General features: G+C 40.3%; 1 protein-coding gene and 1 pseudogene across 3 annotated transcripts in view; both read left to right on the top strand.

Annotated features, from left to right (window-relative positions):
* CFAP251 (cilia and flagella associated protein 251) overlaps window positions 1–26,714 on the top strand; it is a 91,232-nt gene that overhangs the window by 24,541 nt on the left and 39,977 nt on the right. For all 3 annotated transcript variants that reach the window (XM_037816927.1, XM_037816928.1, XM_037816929.1), the window contains exons 8-14: window positions 4,394–4,471; window positions 5,149–5,199; window positions 20,371–20,585; window positions 22,390–22,584; window positions 23,325–23,575; window positions 23,912–24,063; window positions 25,690–25,863. In XM_037816927.1, coding sequence (XP_037672855.1) covers window positions 4,394–4,471; window positions 5,149–5,199; window positions 20,371–20,585; window positions 22,390–22,584; window positions 23,325–23,575; window positions 23,912–24,063; window positions 25,690–25,863 — 1,116 coding nt within the window. The remainder of the gene's footprint in view (window positions 1–4,393; window positions 4,472–5,148; window positions 5,200–20,370; window positions 20,586–22,389; window positions 22,585–23,324; window positions 23,576–23,911; window positions 24,064–25,689; window positions 25,864–26,714) is intronic.
* On the top strand, window positions 6,127–8,011 carry LOC119519356 (annotated as a pseudogene).

Here is a 26,714-nt window from a genome sequence, read left to right as displayed (position 1 = left end):
GGTTCGGCCTTCTAAATTGGTAGCCCCCAATGCTTGTTTAATCTTTCCACATTTTTTCTCTGTCCCTCGTGGGGGCTTTGCCAATACATTTTTATTCTCTGCCCAAATTACTTTGGGATATATCAGGGTTCCACACTAACCTGTTCAGACCAACAAGATCTGCCTATTTTTAAAATTTACTCTTTCATAGTCTTCTTTTTGCTCTTCTAAACTCTTCTTGATGTCTTTTATATCTTTAGCCTACCCATCAAAGTTGTTTTGGAGATTTGTATATACTTCTCTGATTAATTGCTCCAAATTCTTTTGTCTTCCCTGGCTTTTTAACTTGGTTGTTTAGCTTGTTCATACCTACTTGGGTTTTCTTGTGCTTTCTGATTATATGTTGGCTTCAGGGCATTTATTTATCTTGATAAGGTTATTTTGGGATATGCAGGATTATTTGAGCATGTATCTATAATTTGGCAGCACTACAGCTTGCTGGAGTACACTTCCCATCTTCCCAGCAAATGGCACTCTTGAGCTACCTCTTATCCTCAAGCTAGCTTTCCCCCAACTTGCCTGTGCATCGTGCAGGGTCCAGACTAGATGGAAATCCAATCAGCACGCCTGTTCTCCGTGTGCACTGGGGACTGCCAGCCCTGTGGTTGGGGGGTAGACTCTGTGCAGTTCAGCAGGGGATTCACTCGAGGGCACAGTGAATCTGGTGGTTCCCAGGCCTCCGAGTGGACCTGTCTTGAACTGTGATGCTGTACTTATCACCCTCCAGCTCAAATGTGCCGCAGTCGCTGTCCGCTGTTCATCCGCAAGCCTCTGGGGTTGGCGAGGGGCTCCTGACACTTTGTGCAGCGCCCTTGCCTCCTACACCTCTTCCCCTGCACACTGCAGGCTTCTGTGGAGGAAGAGTAAATGCTGTCACTACAATCCGCTGCATCCCGAGTTCCCTCCAGCCATATGGTGAAGGGTTATCTCCCCAGCCAGCTGCTGAAATGGGTGCACGGGGCGTGGATAGCCGATCCCTCCCCTGCTTGGTCGCCGGCTCCAGCCACCAGCCCCTGGTGGCGGTAGTGGTAAAATAAATTCACCTCATCCTTTCAGATGCAGCTTCTCCACTTTTTCATCCAAGTCCCCACTGTGTTGTAGAGGTCCCTCCCTAACCGGTTGCATGCTGGAGCCACTGTTCTGGGCACCTTCTTTCCTTCCTCTAGTTTCTTCCATGGAGGAGAAGCTCGGTCTGCCTCTCCTATTCTGTGTCTTCCCGGAAGTTGCAAGTGTACATTTTAAAGAAGGAAACTAAATTGATCAAACCAGACCATGAAATAGAACATTACCAAATCTTGGAAGTCCTCTTTGTGTCCCTCCCCAATCTCACCCGTCTTTTCCTCCCTAAAGTTAGCCACTTTCCCAAATTTTGTGCTTTTGCTTTGTTGCACGCTTTTCTCCCCTGATGGGTATATCCCTCAATACAGTCTGGTTTAGTTTTGCCTGTTTTTGACCTTTGAATATCTGGCATCATACTGATGCTTCATGTGTTTTGCATTGTTTCTGAGATTTCATCTATTTTGATTCTTGAGCTGTGATTCATTTATTTTCTCTGCCTTGTAGTTTTCAGTTGTTTGAGTATAACCTGGCTTATTTATCCATCCTACTGTTGATGGACATTTTGGTCCTTTTTGCCTCTCTTCCACCCTCCCCCTTGCCTCCACCCCAACATGACTCGACTGAAAGTGCTTCTCCTGTCACTAGTGTTCCCAAACCAAATGAGCATTGCTAAATCCTCTTTTAGTGTACTTCCCAACAGCAGGTGCACACTCCCCAGTGGGCTTACAAGACACAGTTCTCACCGTCTCACATTCCTTTTTGGGTTCCTCCTCTTTCATATGCCCACCTTCTAAATATTGGTGTTTACCAGGATTTGGTTCCGGGAACTGTTCTTCCTTTTCTTCTTTTTCCTCCTCCTCCTCAGTTGTCTTCCTCTTTTTCCTATTCTTGTTATACTTTCTTCTCTGGTGTTCTAATCCATTCTCAGACTTGAAGCACGATTTACTTCTAGGATATATGCTGAGTCCTTCCTCTCCCTCCCATTTCCTCTGCCGCCATCTTCCCCGTCTCATCTCGGCCTGCATGCATTGACATCTTCCCAGTTGGCCTCTCTGCTTTCACTCTTGCCCCATCCCTCAGCAGTCCTCCCACGGCAGACAGAGGGATATTTAAAAAATATGTATTTTGGATTGTTATTCCCTCATTTATAACCTTTCAGTGGCTCCCTGTTATGCTTAAAACAAAATCAAAACTTCTCATTATAGCCTCCAAGGCATAATCTGCTTCCTCCATCCATCTCAACATCTATCCCCCTGGTTATTCATGAGGCATTATAGATTAGTTTGCATTTTCTAGAATTTTATATAAATGGACTTTTTTTTTTTTCAGAAGGGACCCGGGTTCTTTCACTCAGCTTAATTATTTTGAGATTCATCCATCTTAATTGCATGTATCAGTAGTTTATTTATCTATTTTTTTTATTGCTGAGTAGTAGTAGATTGAATGGATGTCACAATTTGTTTATTCACCTGTTGATGGACATTTGGGTTGTTCCCTGTTTTGGGCTATTACAAATAAAGCTGCTATGAACATTCATATACAAGTCTTTGTATGGACATATGCTTGCACTTCTTTTGGCTAATTGTCTTTATTTTTGAAGAATATTTTCCTTAGGTGTAGAATTCTGGGTTGGTAGTTATTTTCTTTCAGCACTTTGAAGGTATAATTTCTTTGTCTTCTGCCTTTCATCGTGTCTGTAGGGAAGACAACTATTAGTCTTATTGTTCCCTCTTGAAAATCTTATGGTTTTTTTTTTTTTTTTTTTTTCATTTTTTGGCTGCTTGTAATATTTTCTTTTGGTTTCCATCAGTTTTTCATTGATGGGTCTGTGTGTATATGTTTATGTTGTTGATTTAAAGAAAATTTTTCCTCTAGAGTTTCTTGAATCTGTGATGTCATGTCTTTCCTCAGTTTTGGAAAATTCTCAGCTATTTTCTCTTTCCTCTCCTTCTGGGATTCCAGTTACATATAAGTTAGACCTTTTCATCTTGACTCATAGATCTTTTTTGCTCTTTTCTATATCCTTTAGTCTGTCTGTGCTTTACTCTGGATATTTTCTACTAATTTACCTTCCTTCTCTACTGGCTAGTTATTTCTTTGGCTATATCTAGTTTTCTGTTAACCAATCTGCTGAGTTTTTTAAATTATCTTTCAGACTTAGAATTTCCAATTGATTTTTTAAAAATAGAATTATCTGCTGAAATTCTCCATCTTGTCCTCTGTTTTCTTGCACATATTTGTCAGTTATTTTCAAGCCTGTGTCTGATAAGTCCAGTATCTGGATCTCTGTGGATCCCTTTCTGTCTATTGTTTTCACCCCTTGCTTTCAGTCATTCAGATGTGTCTCCTTCATATGCCTTGTTATTTTTCATTGAATGCCCAATATTGTGTTTAAAACACATGGAGATAATTTGAGGCTCAGGAGGATAACTTCCTCCAAAGAAGCCTTACTTTTGCTTCTGACAGGCATTTGCCTGGGGGCAGATCATCTTAATCTGATCAAAGATGCAAAGATGGAGCTGATTGGAGGCCGGTTTTCCATTTTTATGAGGTCTGGTCCCTGCACCTGCTTTTGTCACTTCCCTGCCTCCTCCAGGTTTCTGTGTTATCCTGACACTGGTGGTTTCCATTACTGCTGGGAAGCAGGGAATAGATGTGGAGACGGAGTAGCAACAGCAGGAATGCAGGTCAGGACGCTTTCATCCCACGTGTCTCTCAGTGCTGCCTCCCACAGCCCTTCCTCTCCGCCGCTTCCCTTCCGCACACCGATGAATCTCCTCAGGGATTGCTCACTTTTTGTTGTTGTTTAGTTTCTGAGTTTCCTGTTTCCCGTGCTTCTGTAGTTTCTGCAGGGCTGATTTTTGGGAGGGCAGCCAGCAGCCCAGGCTAGTTCACCGGCTTGGCAGGAACCAGAATCCCCTCTCAATGTTTCGCATTTACTCCCAGATCCCTTATGGCCTGGTAAAATTTAGAAATGTGGTCACAGTCGTCTTAGTCCAGAAGGAAAGAGAATTAAGGTTATTGGTAAATTCTGCTTTACTTTTGCTTGTTCCAGTTTATAGGTGATGAGTTATAACAAAGACTAGAAAGGGAAGACATTCAGGCCCTTTACTTTTGACAATCAGTGTTTAAATTATATTCCTATTGCTTACCAAATGCCATATCCCTTCTGTTTTATATTCCCTCTCAGTTATTTATTTTAATTAAACATGTTATTTAATTTTAACATTCAACTTAACTGACAGATACAGAAAATTAATTATAATGTATTACATTTCCATACTTTGTATTTCAGAACTACCTTAGCTTTAATCCAGCAAATAATAGAGAATTGGTGAGCAATAGTAAAACACAGGCAATATATTATTCATGGGTAAGTAGAAATGTTTTCATTTGTTTTAAATGTAGGTACAAGTACATGCTCATTCTTTTGAGTACAAAGGTTTTGGTAATATAGCAATATAATGTATATTTTACTTAGGCAGCAATGACTATATTAAAATGTATTAAATTTAATTAAAATATTTCTCTTAGTTCCATTTAGAAATTAGCATTTTAAATCAGAAGCAGATATTTAAATTTCATTTAATGTTTTTTTAAGTAATGAAGCAAATATTTATTTCAATGTATTATCAGGTTTAAGTCCAAAATCTAAAATCTTGGACTTTGTTCCCTTTGAGAAAGGAATTCACAGATAAGGGATAGGTATACTGGCTCGGGGCAAAATCATACAATTAAAAAAACATTGAATCACTGGTTTTTAGTGATATTCATTCCTTCAAGTATTTATTAGAGTAAAGCTTTATTAACATAGAATTCAAATTTGCATCAAATACCATTAAAGTCACAATCTTTGTGGCATATTTTAATGTATTTGCTTTTCTTTCAGAATGTTTCTAGATGTTCTCAGAGGCAGCAGGTTCTCTTACCTGTAGAAATTGCAAAGCTCTGACCCTGTTTAAGATGCGTTTGTTTTGATTTTGATATGTAGTTCCTCTTTTGGAAACCAAGTCTTTTTTTAGTAGTTATTATTTTTTCTGTACTTTTCAGCAGGAAGAGAGAAATATACTTGCTCACAGTGCTCCACTTTTAACAGAAAAAGTGAGTATGTCTGTTGCATTTATATACATCACATTTTGTAGAGAATAAATATATGCAGACAAGCTTGGTTACTCTGAGGTCCTCTTTGTATGTGTTCATATCAAACCACTGGGAAATAATCTGAAATTTTCTGTTTGTGTCCTTTATCCATGTTGAATTATCAGTTGAAAATAATGGAAGTATTGTTAAAAATAAAATGTTATGGAGGAAAAAAAGGTCCTATCAAGAGAAAATCTTATAATGAAGCAATAGCTTTTCTAATGTATGTGTACACACTGACAACAGAATCAGAGTTAATTTGGAGTGATGTAACTAGAGTAATTGAATATGAGTGCGTCCCTTACAAAACTGCTCAGTTTCAGAATATTGAAAAATGATACTGGATACTTCAATGTTTCAGTCAGTAGTGGCGGAATGCTAACTTCCATCTTTCCCGGCTGTCCGCTGCTGTGGCACAAACCACATTTCCTAAGTCAACTAAAGGTTCCATTGTCCTTGACCACATATGCCGTCATATAAACCTCGTGGAGAGAGATTATTTTGGGCTGCATTACTGTGTTAGAAGCCATCAGAAGGTAAACACCTATGATGACTGATAAATGATGTATGAGTGATAATGTAAGTCCTGCTCACAAAGAAACAAAGGCTTCAAGCTGGATTACTACAAGGTGAAACTTGTACTATCTGAAGCATCTTCAGGCATCTGGTGGAGGAATAGAGGGCAAAGATCACAAAGCAGAAAGGTCTTCTGGGGTATCCCTTTGATTAACAAAGAGCACCATCAACATCATAGCCGCTGGAGGACTGATGACAACATATGAAGAATGCCTGGAGAAAACCTGGGAAAAACAGTGACTGAAGGCCTCTCAGGAATCTTGAAGGGGACTGGAAGGGAGTGCTGGAGGCATCCTCATAGGGACCTGTAGCACTGAAGCTCTCCAGTGAACATAGGTATACTTCATTTTATTGTGCTTCACCTTATTGCACTTCACAGATAGTGCATTTCTGAAAGATTGAAGGTTTGTGGCAGTACCTAGGTTGGTACTGGCTGGATCCTGCAAAAACCCTTGCCGAACACAAAGAACTGATCAACACTGGACCTCTGTGTACTTTGTATTTTGGTATTAAATTCTATGCAGAAGATCCATGTGAACTTCAAGAAGGGATAAACAGATATCAGTTGTTCTTGCAGGTGAAGCACGATGTCCTTCAGGGCCAGCTGCCCTGTCTTGTCAACACTGCTGCTCAGCTGGGAGCCTACACCATCCCGTCTGAACTTGGAGATTATGACCCCCACAAGCACACTACAGGATATGTTTCAGGAAACCGGTTTGTTCCTGATCAGAAGGAAGAACTTGAAGAAGCCAGAGAATGGATTCATAAAACTCTAATGGGCCAGGCTCCTTCTGAAGCTGAGCTGAGTTACTTGAGTGCTGCCATATCCCTGGAGATATATGGTGTTGACCTCCATTCCCTCTATGGAGGAAACAAGTCAGAGTATTGTTGAGGATTAACTCCAGTTGGTGGTATTGTCTACAAAAATAAAAAGCAAGTGGGGAAGTATTTCTGGCCTCAGATTACAAAGGTTCACTTCAAGGAGACCCAAACTGAACTCAGAGTACTGGGAAAAGATTGCAACGAAACCTCATTCTTTTTGAAGCTTATAGTAAAACTGCTTGCAAACATCTCTGGAAATGTAGTGTAGAACATCATACATTTTTTAGACTGCCAGAAAATGAATCTTGTTCATTGCCAAGAAAACTCAGCAAGTTTGGGTCCATGAGTTATAAGCACTGGTACAGCGGCAGGACAGCTTTGCAAATGAGCTGAGACTTTTCTGTTCAACTTCCCAGGTCAGATGAGAATGTGGCAAGACATTGAAGCAAGCCTCATCCCAAGAGAATAGCACAAACCCGGCTAGCTGCATCAGACAGCATAAATCGGGTAACTGCAAACCTGGAAAATGGAGAAAATGAAAGAACAACTAAAAATATTGCTCCTTCACCAGTAAAAAGCTTTAAGAAAGCAAAGAATGAAAACAGCCCTGATTTGCAAAAAAGCAAATCCCCTGCATCATCTCCCAGTGATAGGACTAACTAACCAAAGTTTCCCTACGCCTCGGCGAAATCCTTCCTGTGGAAGTGACAATGACTCTGTACAGCCAAGGAGGAGAAGGAAAGCCCGTAACAGTGGTGAGGACTCAGATCTAAAGCCAAGGAGGAGGTCACGTTCATGCTGTAACACAACCAGTGGTAGTAAATCAGAAAACTCCAGTAGAGAACACCGGAAAAGAGAAACAGGAGAAGCCCCGATATCCAAGCCAAAGACGAGTTATGGAAGCATATTCGAAAGGAACTGTGGATCCATCTGGATTGTCAAAAGAACAATTAAAAGAGATTCCCAGAATTGAAATAGAGACTCAAGGTGACCCAGTCTGCATCAGGCATTCGCATTCGCCACGAAGTTTCCACCAGTGTCTCTGGTTCCAGTGTTCAGATGGAGAATGATCAGCTCTCTCAGAAGTGAATTCAAAAACAGATCTTGTACCTCCTCTTCTGGTGACCCGGTCTTCAGATGCTCAGGGTTCTGGGGGCTCTACAATTCATCAGAGAAGAAATGGGTCTAAAGATAGCCTGACAAGAAAACTCTCAGACAACTACAAGCAGTCTGACTGCAAAACACTCGGCAAAAACAATAAAAACTGTCCAAGCTGCTTCACGCCTCAAGATAGAGAATTGGGAGAAGGTGGGGCAAGATGGCGGAGTGGTGAGGAGCAGAATCTCGTCTCTCCCCTAGAGCAGCTGGCAATTACCCAAGAACTATATGAAACAGTGTTTTCGGGGTCTCCAATAACCAGTTGCACATTGGACGCAAGTTTGGACTTGGAGGAAAAGCTGAGATCGCAGCGAACATTGTAAGTTCCCCGGACCAGGGGTCTGGTGCCCCTCCCCACCCAGACCTCACAGACTGTCTTGCTGCCGGCTCCCTGAAAGGGGGGAAAAAAAACACCAAAAAACAGCAATCTGCTGAGGGCAAGAAGGGAGGCTCAACCCAGCCTCAACTGCAGAATTAATCAACAAATTAATTAACTAACTTTGGGAACTGGGGTGCTAAAGAAGGGCTGGGCTCCAAGAAGTGGGAGCACTTAAAAGCGGGCACCCAAATGGGCAAAGGATATGAAAAGACAGTTCTCTGAAGAGGAAATACAAATGGCCAAGAAACACATGAAAAAATGTTCAGCTTCACTAGCTATTAGAGAGATGCAAATTAAGACCACAATGAGATACCATCTAACACCGGTTAGAATGGCTGCCATTAAACAAACAGGAAACTACAAATGCTGGAGGGGATGTGGAGAAATTGGAACTCTTATTCACTGTTGGTGGGACTGTATAATGGTTCAGCCACTCTGGAAGTCATTCTGGCAGTTCCTTAGAAAACTAGATATAGAGTTACCATTCGATCCAGTGATTGCACTTCTCAGTATATACCCGGAAGGTCGGAAAGCAGTGACACGAACAGATATCTGCACGCCCATGTTCATAGCAGCATTATTCACAATTGCCAAGAGATGGAAACAACCCAAATGTCCTTCAACAGATGAGTGGATAAATAAAATGTGGTATATACACACAATGGAATACTACACGGCAGTAAGAAGGAACGACCTCGTGAAACATATGACAACATGGATGAACCTTGAAGACATAATGCTGAGCGAAATAAGCCAGGCACAAAAAGAGAAATATTATATGCTACCACTAATGTGAACTTTGAAAAATGTAAAACAAATGGTTTATAATGTAGAATGTAGGGGAACTAGCAATAGAGAGCAATTAAGGAAGGGGGAACAGTAATCCAAGAAGAACAGATAAGCTATTTAACGTTCTGGGGATGCCCAGGAATGACTATGGTCTGTTAATTTCTGATGGATATAGTAGGAACAAGTTCACAGAAATGTTGCTATATTAGGTAACTTTCTTGGGGTAAAGTAGGAACATGTTGGAAGTTAAGCAGTTATCTTAGGTTAGTTGTCTTTTTCTTACTCCCTTGTTATGGTCTCTTTGAAATGTTCTTTTATTGTATGTTTGTTTTCTTTTTAACTTTTTTTTCATACAGTTGATTTAAAAAAGAAGCGAAAGTTAAAAAAAAAAAAAAAGAAAAACAAGGAAAAAAAAGATGTAGTGCCCCCTTGAGGAGCCTGTGGAGAATGCAGGGGTATTGGCCTACCCCACCTCGATGGTTGCTAACATGACCACAGATATAGGGGACTGGTGGTTTGATGGGTTGAGCCCTCTACCATAGGTTTTACCCTTGGGAAGACGGTTGCTGCAAAGGAGAGGCTAGGCCTCCCTATAATTGTGCCTAAGAGCCTCCTCCCCGAATGCCTCTTTGTTGCTCAGATGTGGCCCTCTCTCTCTTGCTAAGCCAACTTGAAAGGTGAAATCACTGCCCTCCCCCCTACGTGGGATCAGACACCCAGGGGAGTGAATCTCCCTGGCAACGTGGAATATGACTCCCAGGGAGGAATGTAGACCCGGCATCGTGGGACGGAGAACATCTTCTTGACCAAAAGGGGGATGTGAAAGGAAATGAAATAAGCTTCAGTAGCAGAGAGATTCCAAAAGGAGCCGAGAGGTCACTCTGGTGGGCACTCTTACGCACACTTTAGACAACACTTTTTAGGTTCTAAAGAATTGGGGTAGCTGGTGGTGGATACCTGAAACTATCAAACTACAACCCAGAACCCATGAATCTTGAAGACAATTGTATAAAAATGTAGCTTATGAGGGGTGACAATGGGATTGGGAAAGCCATAAGGACCACACTCCACTTTGTCTAGTTTATGGATGGATGAGTAGAAAAATAGGGGAAGGAAACAGACAGACAGACAAAGGTACCCAGTGTTCTTTTTTACTTCAATTGCTCTTTTTCACGTTAATTATTATTATTATTATTTTTGTGTGTGTGCTAATGAAGGTGTCAGGGATTGATTTAGGTGATGAATGTACAACTATGTAATGGTGCTGTGAACAATCGAAAGTGCGATTTGTTTTTGTATGACTGCGTGGTATGTGAATATATCTCAATAAAATGAAGATAAAAAAAAAAAAAAAAAAAGCGGGCACCCATTCCCAGACTCCAAAAAAGCCATTTTTTTCTCCCCCTACATTTTGTCCCTTCTGGCTTCTCACTGATCCCTTATCTTTTTGCATTTCAATAGCCCCTGGCAGGGGTGGAACTGAAGCAGTTGGAAAGTAATTATCAGACAATAGCCCAAAGCATATCTTTAAAAGCTCTGTTCTGACACTGACAAAACTTCCAGGCTGGGGAAAGACTTTTAAAAGAGACTCTTTTTTTTTTTTTTATCCTTTTTCTTGATTTCTTTTCTACTTTTTTTTTTTTTTTAATCTAAAAGTAATATATGTGGTTATTTTCTATCAGAAAGCCCAGGTTGGGGGACTGGGCTGGGCTTGGGGGAGACAGAGTACCCACAGTGTCATTGAATTCCGTATTCACTGGTAAAGGCCTCCACCCCCGTCTTTAATTGGCATCTCAGGCTGACCAAGGAATCTACCTGGAGAGGCCCCAAAGAGGAGAGAGGAGAAGGGAATAGTGCCTCTGAGAGACAACTGGAGTTCTGAGGATTGGAAGAGTGGAGGGAGGTCCAGCTCAACTGGCAGTCCTCCTTCTGGGAATTCAGACCCCAGGGGCTGGAATTCAGATTCTGGCTTCAGTCAGCCACGCCTCTGACAGGATCAGAGTCACCAGGAGAACTAAAGGCTCCATACCTCCTTACACTGGTGGGGGAGCTGCGGGCTGGCCAGCGCCACCTGCTGGACAGGAGAGGAAAAGCACCAATTCTAAAGGCCTCATAGGAGGGTCTCATTTTCAGGAAAACTCCATACTCTCCCAATGAGACCTGGGCCTCACTAGACTGGGAAAATCTGACTAGGGTCAATCATATCTGAGGAGACCCACTCACAAAAAGGTTACATACAGGCAGAGCAAGAAACAGAAAAAACAAGAGGGGAAAAATTCTGATCAACTAAATAGAACCTAAGTTAGAGGTCTAGAATAAGTTGAACTGAATAACAGAGGCCAGAGAACAAAGCCAACCAACAAGAAAACCACTAGGTAAAAGACAGAAAACAAGCTCCAAAATAAACTAATCAAGAAAATCAGATGCCTAGACAACTTAAGATAATGAGCCATACCAGGAAACATGAAAACATGGACCAGCCAAAGGAACAAACTAATAGCTCAGCTGAGACACAGGAGTGGAGGCAACTAATGCTAAATAAATTTGATGAAATGAAGGAAGATATAGCAAAAGAGCTGAAGGATATAAAGAAGACACTGGCTGACCATAAAGAAGAATTCATAAACTTAAAAAAACAAATGGCAGAACTCATGGGAATGAAGGCCACAATGGAGGAGATGAAAAACACAATGGAGGGACACAACAGTAGATTTGAACAGGCAGAAAAAAGGATCAGTGAACTGGAAGACAGATCATTCGAATTCATACACACGAACAGTTGGTGAAAAAAATGGAAAAATATGAGCAGGGTCTTAGGGAACTGAGTGACAACATGAAACGTACAAATATACGTGTTATGGGTATCCCAGAAGGAGAAGAGAGGGGAAAAGGGGCAGAAAGAGTAATAGAAGACATATTCACTGAAAATTTCCCAACTCTTATAAAAGACAGAAAACTAGAGATTCAAGAAGTACAATGTACCCCAAATAGAGTAGATCCCAATAGACCTACTCCAAGACACTTACTGGTCAGATTGTCCAATGTCAAAGACAAAGAGAGGATTCTGAAAGCAGCAAGAGAAAAGCAATCCATCACATACAAGGGAAGGTCAATAAGACTATGTACAGATTTCTCTGCAGAAACCATGGAGGCAAGAAGACAGTGGCATGATATATTTAAGATACTGAAAGAGAAAAACTGCCAACCAAGAATTCTATATCCAGCAAAACTTTCCTTCAAAAATGAGGGAGAGAAGGTGTCAGGGATTGATTTAGGTGATGAATGTACAACTATGTAATGGTACTGTAAACAATCGAAAGTACAATTTGTTTTGTATGACTGCGTGGTATGTGAATATATCTCAATAAAATGATGATTAAAAAAAAAAAATGAGGGAGAGATTAAAACATTTTCAGACAAACAGACACTGAGAGAGTTTGTGAATAAGAGACCGGCACTACAAGAAATACTAAAGGGAGTGCTACAGGCTGATAGGAAAAGACAGGAGAGAGAGAGTTGGAGAAGAGTGCACAAATGAAGATTATCAGGAAAGGTAAAAGGAGAGGAAAAAATAAGATATGACATATAAATTCCAAAAAACAAAATGGTAGTAGAAAATACTGCCCTTACAGTAATAACACTAAATGTAAATGGATTAAACTCCCCAATAAAAAGACACAGACTGGCAGAATGGATTAAAAAACAGGACCTATCTATATGCTGTCTACAAGAAACTCACTTTAGACACAAGGACAAACATAGACTGAAAGTGAAAGGTTGGAAAAAGATATTTCATGCAAACAACAACCAGAAAAAAGCGGGAGTAGCTATATTAATATCAGACAAGTTAGACTTTAAAAGTGAAACAATTAAAAGAGACAAAGAAGGACACTATATATTAATAAAAGGGTCAATTCATCAAGAAAACATAACAGTCATAAATATTTATGCACCAAACCAGAATGCCCCAAAATTCATGAGGCAAACACTGTGATCACTGAAAGGAGAAATAGATACCTCTACAATAATAGTTGGAGACTTCAATACACCACTCTCATCAATGGATAGAACATCTAGACAGAGGATCACTAAAGAAACAGAGATGTTGAATTGTATGATAAACGAACTAGACTTGACAGACATTTATAGAACACTACATCCAACAACAGCAGGATACACTTTTTTCTCAAGTGCTCATGGAACATTCTCTAGGATAGACCACATGTTGGGTCACAAAGCAAGTCTCAACAAATTTAAAAATATTGATATTATACAAAACACTTTCTCAGACCACAATGGAATGAAGCTGGAAATAAATAAAAGGCAGAAGGTCATAAAATTCAGAAACATATGGAGGCTAAACAACACCCTCTTAGAAAACCACTGGGTAAAGGAAGAAATTACAAGAGAAATTAGTAAATACCTCGAGGCAAATGACAATGAAAACGCGACTTATCAAAACTTATGGGATGCAGCAAAGGCGGTGCTGAGAGGGAAATTTATTGCCCTAAATGCCTATATTAAAAGAGAAGAGAGAGCAAAAATTGAAGAGTTAACTGCTCACCTGGAGGAATTAGAGAAAGAACAGTAAACTAACCCCAAAGCAAGCAGAAGGGAAGAAATAACAAAGATTAGAGCAGAAATAAATGCAATTGAGAACAGGAAAACAATAGAGAGAATCAACAAAACCAGAAGTTGGTTCTTTGAGAAAATCAATAAAATCGATGGACCACTGGCTAGGCTAACAAAAAAAAAAGAGAGAGCAGATGCAAATAAATGCAATCAGAAATGGGAAAGGAAATATAACTACCAACCCTGCAGAAATTAAGGAGATAATGAGAAGATACTATGAGCAACTATATGCTAATAAACTAGACAACTTAGATGAAATGGACAACTTCCTAGAAAAGCATAAACAACCAACATTAACTCAAGAAGAAATAGATGACCTCAACAAACCAATCACAAGTAAAGAGATTGAGTCAGTCATCGAAAAGCTCCCAAAAAGGAAAAGCCCAGGACCAGATGGTTTCACATGTGAATTCTACCAAGCATTCAAGAACGAATTAGTACCAATCCTGCTCAATCTCTTCAAAAAAATTGAAGAAGAGGGAAAGCTACCTAACTCTTTCTATGAAGCCATCATCACCCTAATACCAAAACCAGGCAAAGATACTACAAAAAAAGAAAATTATAGACCAATTTCTTTAATGAATATAGATGCAAAAATCCTCAACAAAATACTCGCAAATCGAATCCAGCAGCACATTAAAAGAATTATACACCACGACCAGGTGGGATTTATTCCAGGTATGCAAGGCTGGTTCAACACAAGAAAATCAATTAATGTAATACACCACATCAATAAATCAAAGCAGAAGAACCACATGATCATCTCGATTGATGCAGAAAAGGCATTTGACAAAATTCAACATCCTTTCCTGATGAAAACACTTCAAAGGATAGGAATAGAAGGGAACTTTTTCAATATGATAAAGGCAATATATGAAAAACCCGCAGCTAACATCACACTCAATGGGGAGAGACTGAAAGCTTTTCCTCTAAGATCAGGAACAAGACAGGGATGCCCACTATCACCGTTGTTATTCAACATTGTGCTGGAAGTTCTAGCTAGAGTAATTAGGCAAGAAAAAGAAATAAAAGGCATCCAAATTGGAGAGGAAGAAGTAAAACTTTCACTATTTGCAGATGACATGATTCTATATGTAGGAAATCCAGAAAAATCTACAGCAAAGCTACTAGAACTAGTCAATGAATACAGCAAAGTAGCAGGCTACAAGATCAACACGCAGAAATCTGTAGTGTTCTTATACACAAGTAATGTGCAACAAGAGGAGGAAATCAAGAAAAAAATCCCATTTGCAATAGCAACCAAAAGAATCAAGTATTTAGGAATAAACCTAACCAAGGACACAAAAGACCTTTACATAGAAAACTATAAGAAACTGCTAAAAGAAATTGAACAAGACCTGAAAAAATGGAAGAACATACCATGTTCATGGATTGGAAGACTGAATATAGTTAAGATGGCAGTTTTACCTAAACTGATTTACAGATTCAATGCAATACCGATTCAAATCCCAACAACTTACTTCACAGAAATAGAAAAACCAATAACTAAATTTATTTGGAAGGATGAGGTGCCCCGAATAGCCAAAAATGTCTTGAGAAAGAGGAAAGAAGTGGGAGGTCTCACACTACCTGACTTTGAAGCATATTACAAAGCTACAGTGCTGAAAACAGCATGGTACTGGCATAAGGACAGATATACTGATCAATGGAATCGAATTGAGTGTTCAGAAGTAGACCCTTACATCTATGGACAACTGATCTTTGATAAGGCAGTGAAGCCGAAGCAACTGGGAAAGAGCAGCCTGTTCAATAAATGGTTTTTGGAGAACTGGATATCCATTTGCAAAAGAATGAAAGAGGATGTCCATCTCACACCTTATACCAAAATTAACTCAAAGTGGATCAAAGACCTAAACATTAGCACCAAGACCATAAAACTCTTAGAAGAAAATGTAGGGCAATATCTTAAAGATCTTGTGAAAGGAGATGGTTTCTTAGACCTCACACCCAAGGCACGAGCAACCAAAGAACAAATAGACAAATTGGATCTCCTCAAAATTAAACACTTTTGTACATCAAAGGACTTTGTCAGAAAAGTAAAAAGGCAACCTACACAATGGGAGATGATATTTGGAAACCACATATCAGATAAGGGTTTAATATCCCGAATATATAAAGGAATCCTGCATCTCAATAACAGAAAGACAAACAATCCAATTAAAAAATGGGCAAAAGACATGAACAGACATTTTTCTGAAGAGGAAATACAAATGGCTCAAAAGCATATGAAAAAATGCTCAACTTCACTGGCTATTAAGGAAATGCAAATCAAAACCACAATGAGATATCATCTCACACCTACCAGAATGGCCATTATCCAAAAAACAGAAAATGACAAGTGCTGGAGAGGATGTGGAGAAAGAGGCACACTTATTCATTGTTGGTGGGAATGTAGAATGGTGCAACCACTCTGGAAGACAGTATGGAGGTTCCTCAGGAATCTAAATATAGATTTGCCATATGACCCAGCTATTCCATTGCTGGGTATATACTCAGAGGAACTGAAACTTAAGATGTAAACAGACATTTGTAAACCAATGTTTATTGCAGCATTATTCACAATTGCCAAGAGATGGAAACAGCCCAAATGTCCGTCAAAGGACGAGTGGATAAACAAACTGTGGTATATACACATGATGGAATATTATGCAGCTGTAAGACAGAACAAAGACATGGATCATGTAATAATGTGGATGAACCTTGAGGACATTATGTTGAGTGAAGTTAGCCAGAAACAAAAGGACAGATTCTGTATGGTCTCACTAATATGAACAGACATTAATGAACAAACTTTGGGAGTTAAAAGCTGACAACACAGGCGACCAGGAGATAGAAAGAGGGCAGAGATCAGCCATTTGATGCTGAAGGACTACAGAATGTTTAGGATTGATTGCATAGATCCAGAAACAGATAGCATAATACTGTGTGATGGTGGCACGGTATTGTAAGTACACTGAACAAAGATGTCTGTGAGTAAAGCTGAAAGAGGTGGGATAGGAGAATGTATGACACCAGAGGTAAAGATAGAGGATAAAGACTGGGACTGTATAACGTGGCAAAAACTGGAGTGGCCAATGACTGTTACTAAATATACAAATATAAAAATGTTTTTGCATGTGGGAAAGCGAATGAATGTCAACCATGTAGAAATTTGAAAAAGGGATGGTATTCAGGAAAAAACATAATCAAAGCAAACTGGAGTCTATGGTCAACAGTAGCGTTGTAATACACCTCCATTAAATGTAACAAAGGCAATATGCCAATGCTAAATGTATACAAGAGGGGGATATAGGGGAGTAATATGGGATTCTTGGTAGCGGTGTTATTTGCTGACCTTAGTAGTATATTGTATTGTATGACATGTGATTTTTCTTTTTATCATTTTTTCTTATTGCTAAAAAAAAAAAAAAGCAATTTTTCTTGTAGTAATCAGTATGTTCAAGTGCTGATTGTGGTGATAAATGTACAACTTTATGATGATATCATGAACAACTGATTGTACACTGTGGATAAATGTATGGTATGTGAATATAACTCTATAAAATTGTAGGAAAATATATATATAGGAGTAAAAGTGTTGGAGAAAACATGGTGAGAGGCATGATGCCTCACCAATATGGACTAACTACAATGTGTAAACTCAGAATTGAATCTTAGAACATAGCCTAACATGGACACAATAATTGTAATAGTCCCTAGATTGTAAGCTCTTACAGCAGTTGACTATATCGCTGAATTGTGGGGCCTATCTCTAAACTTTGAGATGCTGATCCCCTAGCGTATGGCCTGATTGGTCTCTGGAACAATGCATATCTCTAAGACACCTGAAACTCAGAGCTAGAGCTCGGCAGATACGAACGTCAGTATTAGTGCATACAGCCACTGTCAAAAAAAAAAAAAAAAGCTGAAAAAGAGCCCAAACTTCAATTAGTAATATGAATGAAGCAGGTCTGGTTAAGACCAGGGCAAGCCAGGCTAAAGGATAAAGGTTGAAACTGATTGTGTTTTAAAACTTCAACTTTCATATGGGACCAAGGGAATAGATATCTATTTGGTACAGGATCTAAATTTTCTAAACGGTACAACTCTACAGTCGATTTGTTCAGACACCACAATCGCATGGAACTTTGAATAGGAAGTGAGATACGGTAGGTTAGTATAGGCTGGAGTGAAATAGTGACACATCCTAGAGTAATTTGGGCAGATAATAAAAAACATATTTACAGCCTCCCCCTCCCCAGCCCCGAGGATCTGGGGGAAGGTGTGGATGTGTTGGACATCCTCACCTGGACTGGTGTTGATGTTGTCACAAACATTGTGACTGGCGGTTTGATGTGCTGAGCCCTCAAGCATGGGACTTGCCCTTATGAAGCTCATTACCACAAAGGACAGTCTAAAGTTGTATGTAATGGTGCCTAAGAGTCTCCCCCTGAGTACCTCTTTGTTGCTCAGATGTGGCCCTCTCTCTCTCTAACTGAGCCATCTCGACAGGTGAACTCGCTGCCCTCCCCCCTACGTGGGACCCGACTCCCAGGGGTGTAAATCTCCCTGGCAACACAGAGTATGACTCCCGGGGATGAATGTGGACCCGGCATCGTGGGACTGAGAGTATCTTCTTGACCAAAAGGGGGATTCAAAATGAGACGAAATAGTTTCAGTGGCTGAGAGATTCCAAATGGAGTCGAGAGGTCACTCTGGTGGACATTCTTATGCACTATATAGATAACACCTCTTAGGCTTTAATGTATTGGAACAGCTAGAAGTAAATACCTGAAACTACCAAACTCCAACCCAGCAGTCTGGACTCCTGAAGACAATTATATAATAATGTAGATTACAAGGGGTGACAGTGTGATTGTGAAGACCTTGTGGATCACACCCCCTTTATCTAGTGTATGGATGAGTGGAGGAATGGGGATAAAAACTAAAGGACAAATGGGGTGGGATGGGGGGATGATTTGGGTGTTTTTTTTCACTTTTAATTTTTATTCTTGTTCTGGTTCTTTCTGATGTAAGGAAAATGTTCAGAGATAGATTGTGGTGATGAACGCATAACTATGTTATCATACTGTGGACAGTGGATTGTGTATCATGGATGATTGTATGGTGTGTGAATGTATTTCAATAAAACTGAATTTAATAAAAAAAAAAAAAAAAAAAGAATTGACCCCAGTGAAGAAGGCTTTGGAATGGGGGAGGGAAGGACGTGTGTGCCACTTGGAAACTGTGAATTGTATAGCCTCACCTATCCTGGACCTGCGAGTGTTCCCCAGCACAAGAAAATGGAGTCTATTGTTTAAAGGTTCAAAACTACTGCTTACTGGTGCTGCAGGGCCTTTTTATTTTGGTAACTGGAAGGTTAGTAGTCCTGAAAAAATTCATTCACTTGATGCCACATTTCCAAAGTTTAACTGGATAATAACAATTCAACTTCAGTGTCTTGTTTCCATTACAACCAAGACCACTGATCAAAGTCGTGGAATCCTGAACTGCAGCTGCCTCCGTGCAATACCAAGTGGCAGGGAAGCTCTTCCCAACTCCAGGTAGATTTCAGCCTTCCCCAGGTATATGAGGACTGGGACATCACTTTCAGATTGGATATTCTCATTCATGTAAATAGATTGAATATTCTTATTCATGTAAATATTAAGTTCTATTAAAACTTAAAAAAAAAAAAGTCAGTAGGAAAGTGGTAAAACAGCTGTTGGAAAAAACATTTTATTTTGTCTGCTTACCTCAAGCTATTGCATTTGAGGTGGAACTTAAGTTGTCTCCAGCAGCATTTTCAGCCTCTGATGCTGGTGTAATCTTCCCTTGGTGGCACCTTAGGATTTTTCTGCTTTCTTTCCTCACTCTTGGTATGATTTATAGATATTTCTTGTTTAGGAGGGCAGGCCAAAAAAAAAAAAAAGATTAGAAAGGTGAACTCAAGGAAAGTCTGCAAACTTTGTTTTTAAAAAAACAGCCATTTGAATGATTAAGGATGCTTTTTATTGAAACAGTGTTGCTCTTAGAAAGAACTTGTTCTTGCTTGACTGTTTGTTATTTTACTGATCTCCTGTGTTCTAGTCAGAAGACGCCAACCCTCAGGTCTTCTCGGCATAATTAGAGAATTGGGCAGCAGCTTTTCTGTGTCATGCCACAGATTTCATACTTATTCACTCGATAAACATTCACTGCAGGGCTCCAAGTCACAGCTCTGGATTCTTTTTATAGCTCATCTCTAAGACTGCCTAAGAAAGACGACCTGTTGCTCCATTTTTTTGTACCACAAATTTAATAAAGAGTCTTTATTCAGGAGCATTTCTATGTACTTAAATAATTTCTATGTACTTAAATAATTTCCACATACTTTATGATCAAAAGGAGATTGGGAGAATTATTCAAGGATATTTGACACCACAGCATGCTTTGACTCACAACAGACATTTATTTCTTTATCAGTCTCTGAAATCTCAAAAAAGAGAAGTTGACCAGGTATAAACAGTGATTAATCATCTTTTTACTTGCTTTAAGCAAACACTTTAATTGAACACAGTACATAACCCTTCGCTTGCTCTTAGCAAAACCGTTCGAGGTTCAGAACAGCCTGGAAGAATGGCAGTCTGCTGGGGGGGAGGTTTTTCAGTGATTGCTGTTTCCACTTTATCTTTTTCCTACTATATTTCAGGGAAATGTTATAGTGTTGGGTTGATAAATGCTTTGTTTTCTATTTATTACCAGCAGTAACTCATAACCCGTCTCTTGAAATGCAGACATTCAACAAGCTCGTGGGAAAATTTAGTCAGTCTGTCTTTCACCTGAATTTAACACAAGTCCTCTCGGCAACAATGGAAGGGAAGCTGGTTGTCTGGGACATACACCGTCCACCGCCATCTGCCTCCTCCCCTTTGGGATTTCCCTATATCAAACCTTGTAAACTGGTTCATTTGCAGAAAGAGAGCATCACTGTGCTCACAACAGTTGATAGGTAATTAACTTAATTAAAAAGTAGCTATGGATGATTATTAAAATCAATACTGGATGTATGCACCTATTTTACATATGCATAGAATATTTCTGGGGAGAGTCAAAGTCAACTGGGGACCTTGGTTGCCTCTGAAGAGTGAAACTGAGAGCGGGATCAAGTGGGAGTGGACTCACTTTTTTTATAGTCCCAATTATTCTGTTTGGACTTTTTTAAAAAATCATAGCTGTGTGCTGCTTTTAAAAAATCCTTTTGTGATGGGGAAACAAAAAGTAACCAATTAGACTTATTTTGTATCCTAAAGTTTACATATTTTAAATTTAAAAAATTAATTTGAACTGCTATATCGTTTTTTTTTTCTGGTTGCAAAATAATGTTTACCCATTAAGGCCAGAATACAGCCAAAGTTTGTAAAGGTCACTAACTGATTTCTGGACGCTGTGGGGGCTCATAAATGATTCTTAAAAGCCTCAGTCTCACGTTCCAGCTGCATACCGGTGTTGCTGAGTGACCTTGGGCAAGGGACTTACCTGAGTCTCCATCTTTGCATCTATTAAATGTGCGTAATAATATTATCCACTTCAGAGTGAGTTTATGACGATTCAATGAAAGAATGCCTGTAAAACTCACAGCTGGCTGCCTGGCCCAGAGAAAGCTTTACGTAAATAGCAGCCATATGAGTGTGCTGGGGATATTCCCAAAAATGATGGAGGGAATTGCCTAAGGAAGAGGACCCTGCCCATGCCCTTGGAGTCGCAATGCCACCTATTTTCAAAAAGCCCTTCTGCTTTCAGTTTCCTTTCTTTTAATGCAGGGAAACAGTGAGGCCTCAGTATGGTTTTGCAAAGAGAAATGCAAATTGTCACCTTCACTCAGTGTTGCGGAAAAAACAGAAGTAGAATTGCAATTGACAATGCGATCAAGCTTTAGTTAGTTGGGGGTTAGGACCCAGTGAAGACCAGGTTTTGGCCCCCCTCTCCCCATGTTAAATAAAACCCAGCTAGGACCACGAAACCCAGGGGCAAGGTCTCTGAACACACTTGACCTGCTTTGCCGCTGCTGTCCAGCAGAGGGCAGTGAAAGATGTTCTAGCCAATTAACTCGGCTCAACTGCCTGTCTTATTCATCAGAAACCTCATTTACTCACTCTGCATATTTAAGAGAGAATTCAGCCCCCACCTCCACCCCATGATTAGAATGATGTCAGAGTCTTCAAAAACAAGCCCATTTGGGATGGATCCCAAGACTGGAAATAAAAGCCATTCTGTCACGCTTTGGCTGTGATGAGGACAGGGTTTTACGAGCGCTCTAACAGCAGCGGTGCCTTCCTCTGAAGCGGCTTGTATCCCATTGCCAGCCTGTGTGATTTCGGAAGGCTGGCAGTTGTCACACTCTCCGTTGTCATCAACATGGTGGAGAATGTAAATCATTGCCCACCACCATTGTGTGTGGTTGATCTTGGCTTTAGCTGCACTTGGATTCATTGCCTGGTTCAGCCCCATGGCCCTGATACAGTAATCAGATATTGGGATATACTTATACTAGAAGGTTTTTCCTTGTTTATCTGAAATTCAAACTTAACTGGGCACCTGTATTTTTGTTTGCAAAATCTGGCAACTCTAGGCCTTAAGCAAATTTCTTAACCTCTCTGAGCCTTAGTTTCCTAGATGTAAAGTGGGGATAAAAGTAAAATGAGCTTCATCAGGTTGTAGTAAATGAAGTTTTACCAGGCACAGAGTCAAGCTGTTGAATAGACAGTAGTTGCTGTGACTGCTATTTAATAAACTGAGATTATTCTTCATTTCAGCTATATTGTCACCGGTGACATTAGGGGCAACATAAAGTTCTACGATCACACCCTGTCCATTGTCAACTGGTATAGCCAGTTCAAACTGAGCACCATAAGATGCCTGTCCTTTTCAAAGACCCCACCAGCTCCTCCTACAGAAAAATCTGACTTTCCTCCAGACTGTACTTTAAAAGGTGAATCATTTATTGTAAGGTAAGTTGGTAATGAATCTGGCCATTTGAATGACTAGGAATGACTAGCAGTTACTGATGCCTTCTTTAAGTTTGCATGCAATGAAATGTTCATTTTGTTAGTGGGATATGAAATAGGGAAGGAACTGGCCTTCCTAAGCAATCCTTTATCTGGTTTGCAGATTGATCTCCCCTGGCTATTTAATCATTTTTAAAAATTAGTTAAACATTATTTGGATATTAAGACTCTTTAGTAATTTAGAGCTTGGAAATGTTTATCCAAACTGAGCTCTAATTTCTGTTGTCTGGAGTCCCTCACCGTAGGTTGGTCTCTTTTTCCTAACCTGAGCATGTCCTAGCCATTGCAGTTAAAGGCATTTGATAATTAATAGCCATAACATTTCAAGACTGGATTGTCTGTGAGTCTGCTTAATTGTCCTTGCAATATTTACAGGCACATCTGTATGTGTGCACCAAACTCCATATTTGCATACACAAATGAATATTTGCATGTGCAGATTAGCTAATTGTACAACTGACTGTCCATCTGCATACTTAATGACTTAATTTATATGTAGAAATGTGGGCTTTTTCACTTGCAAATGCAGGCTGTTGGGTATTGGTGGTATATTTTTGGAGATGCTGGGTTAATAATGTCACTAAATTATAGACGACAGGGGCGTTTCATGTGCAATTAGAAGTGGAGAAGCTGGCGTGCCCCATTCCCTGCAAACACTGATATGGTTTGCTCTTGGCAAACAGGAATTTTATCATTGGGACATCTGACGCAACGGTGTACCACTTAACAACAGATGGGACCAAACTCGAGAAGTTATTTGTAGAGCCCAAAGGTGCCATTTGTGCCATCGCCTGCCACCCATACCAGCCCTTCATTGCTATCGGGAGTCTCTGCGGGTTGATCAAAGTGTGGAATTATGAAAAGAAAAGCTACCTTTTCAGCAGGGTCTTTGAGAAGGGGCTCGGAGTCCAGTGCCTGACCTACAACCCTGAAGGTATTTTCACGTGCTCAGCCCCTCACAGGCTCCAGATGGAAACACGCCCCAGTGGGCTGTGCCCTTGGTTGTCAGTTCCAGCAAGGTTTTCCTGACCCCCTCCCTGCACCTGGCTGGATGAGGCACTCTCTCCTTCTGGATCCTACTCTGCTCTTAGTGCTAGCAGAGCACTCACCCCAGGGTCTCCTGCTTTTCAGGCGATTTCTCTGTGTAGTTACCCTGCCTGTGCTGTTCCTTGCTGTCTCCTCAGTGTCTAGAACAGAGCCTGCACCGAGTCAGTATTTCTTAAATGAATGAAGTCCTTTTCAATCATTGTTCTCTGGATTGTGATTTCAGGAGTCCTTCTTGGAGTTGGCTTCACAGAGGGAACAGTTTACATTCTCGATGCAATGTCCTTAGAAAACGGAAGCCCACAGCCTTTCAAATATTCCAGAACCAATGTGATTCATATAAGTTTCTCCCATGACTCCCAGTATATGGCAACTGCTGTAAGCATTTCACGAGTGTGGTCCCATGGCTCAGTGACCTTATTTAAAACTGGAAGAGACCGGGGGCCAGGGGGAAATGGGGAGTGACTGCTGATGGGTACAGGGTTTCTTTCTGGGGTGATGAAAATGTCCTAAAATTGATTGTAGTGATGATTGTACAACTCTGAGTAGATTAGAAAACATTGAATTTTACACTTTAAATGGGTGAATAGTGTGGTACGTGAATTATGTCTTAATATAGCTGTTATGAAAAGAGAGAGAGAAAGAGAAGTAAGGGGAGAGGGGGGAAAGCTGTTGCCTGAAAACAAGACCAGGGCCTCAGAACATCCAGACTTGGATTCTGCTACCCTGACAGCTCATTTTGGTTTGTTCGTTTTTTGGAACCCTATCTATGCATCTGTTCTTTCATCTTTCCCTTTGATTTTTCACTAGATGGACATTCTAATTTATCTTAAAGCAAAGTCCTTCCACTGGTATTTTGGATTCTGTTCCTTCCCTCTGGAAATAGTGCTCTTAATCTCAGTAAAGATTTTCTTAGACCTAAACCTCTTCCTCTCTACCAGTTCTCTGGGTCTGCAACATACTTCTTTTTCCTTTAAGCTGGGGGCAAAAGCAACCATCTTCACTAAACCCACTGTCGCTTCTTACTCTGCCCTATGTCCATTGGGGCTCTGCATCTCTTCTGGCTTGTGGCATGATGCCTTTAAAGACCAAAAGCTGTCCCTCACACTTCTGCCTGACATTGCTTACCGCTATGAGTCCCAACATCCTTTTGCCCTGTTCCACTATTAGCCATCTTACATTTTTTATTTTACGTAGCTGGGGAAAGAGAAGGGACGAAAACGGCAAAAAGATTCAGGCACTTGATTTTCCACAGAGAATAAGGTGGGGACTAGGAAAGGCAAGTAAGACCATGTTGTCAGAGAAATACTTTCTCCCCACACTACCTGTGTGTTTTGGTTTGCTAAAGCTGCCAGAATGTAATATACCAGAAGTGGATTGGCTTTTACAATGGGGATTTATTAACTTGCAAATTTACAGCTCTAAGGCCATGAAAATGTCCAAATTAAGGCATCAACAGGACTGATAGCAAGGCACATGGCTGGTGTCGGCTGGTCCTTCGCTCCCAGGTTCCCTTGCTTTCAGCTTCTGATTCCAGTGGATTTCTCTTTAAACATCTGTGGTTCTTGAACATCTGTTAACATCTCCAGGGCCTTTCTCTCTCTAAGCTCTCTCCAAATGGCTCTGCGTTTTATTTTCTCATAAAGGACTCCAAAAAAGGATTAAGAATCACCTTGAATGGGCAGGGTCACCTCTCTACTGAAACAACCTAGTCGAAAGGTCCCACCCACAACAGGTCTGCCCCCACAGAGAAAGATTCAAAGAACATGGCATTTTCTGGGGTACATAACTGCTCCAAACTACCATACTGTGTAAGCTATCTACTTTTAACCTTAATTTTCTCATCTGTAAATGGGCATTATTTTACTGCTTGCTGCAATAGACTAAGCTTTTTATATTTATAAATAAAATATCCTAAAAGCAAAATTAGTTGAAAAACATCATGATGATTCTTAAGTTACAAAATTTTATTAGGAGTAACGTCTGCTCTTTGCTCATATTCAGGATGTAAGTTTCACTGTGGCAGTTTACAAGGTGATGGTTAAAAATGGACAAAGGGTCTGGGAATATTTAGCAAGACTTCGTTCTCATCACAAAAGCATCCAGAATCTCCTGTTTGGGGTTCATCTGGACAGCAATGAAACTAGGCTGCTGAGCCTTGGAAAAGACAGACTTTTGGTAAGATGTTTGTTTTTTATTTATCTGGTCCCTGGGACTGTGTTTTCTCATTCTTGCCATCTGGCAAAGTACCTGGCACACAGTACCTGTGTTTGTTGGAGAAAATGAATGTAGAATGAAATAGTGTACACCTCTCAAAGTCGGCATTTTCCCTTAACATGGTGGCACAGGGACCAATGTCCTGAGTAAGGAGGCTTCTGGGAAATAGCAACTAGGAAGGCAAGGGGAGGTGATGCCCACCCCACAGCATGGAAAACTCAGCAACCCCTTCCTCTCAGTTGCATTTGGAAAGCCAAAAACTTTCTTTATGTCTTGGGGTTGGGGCCAGGCTACCACCTAAATGTAAAAACTAATAGACAACGTGAGATAAGAGGGAAAGGTAGGGACGGTAGTTAACAGGAGATTACAGAATAAAGCCAAAAAGATTCAAAATCAATCATTCAATCAATATCTATCTGTCCACCTGCCTAGTAGTCCATCCATCCATACATCTGTCCATCTATCCATCCATCCATCCTGTTCTAGCCATCAAAACATCTGTGGTCAAATTCAGCAGCCTGCTAGTTTGTGATAGTCAAGCTGAGATTTAGATATGAATTAGTTGGTACCTTAAAAGAGTTCTTAAGAGAGTGGTTAAGTGAAGTAGTATAGCAGAACTGTAAGAGTGCAGGCTTAGGAGTCAGTTGGGCCTAAATCTGAATTCTTACTCAACCACTGCTTAGCCGGAGGACTTGGACAAGTTACTGAACCTCTCTAAACATATGTTTTTCTCATCTGTAAAATGGACCTAACAATAGTTTTTTGTATTAACAATACTACTTTGCAGTGGAGTTGTGAGTATTAAAGGGCAT

This window comes from Choloepus didactylus, chromosome 23 (assembly GCF_015220235.1).
Source record: "Choloepus didactylus isolate mChoDid1 chromosome 23, mChoDid1.pri, whole genome shotgun sequence".
In the NCBI taxonomy this organism is placed as follows: domain Eukaryota; kingdom Metazoa; phylum Chordata; class Mammalia; order Pilosa; family Megalonychidae; genus Choloepus; species Choloepus didactylus.
The sequence above is the reverse complement of the archived record's forward strand: the minus strand, read 5'-3'. Positions and strand labels throughout refer to the sequence as shown.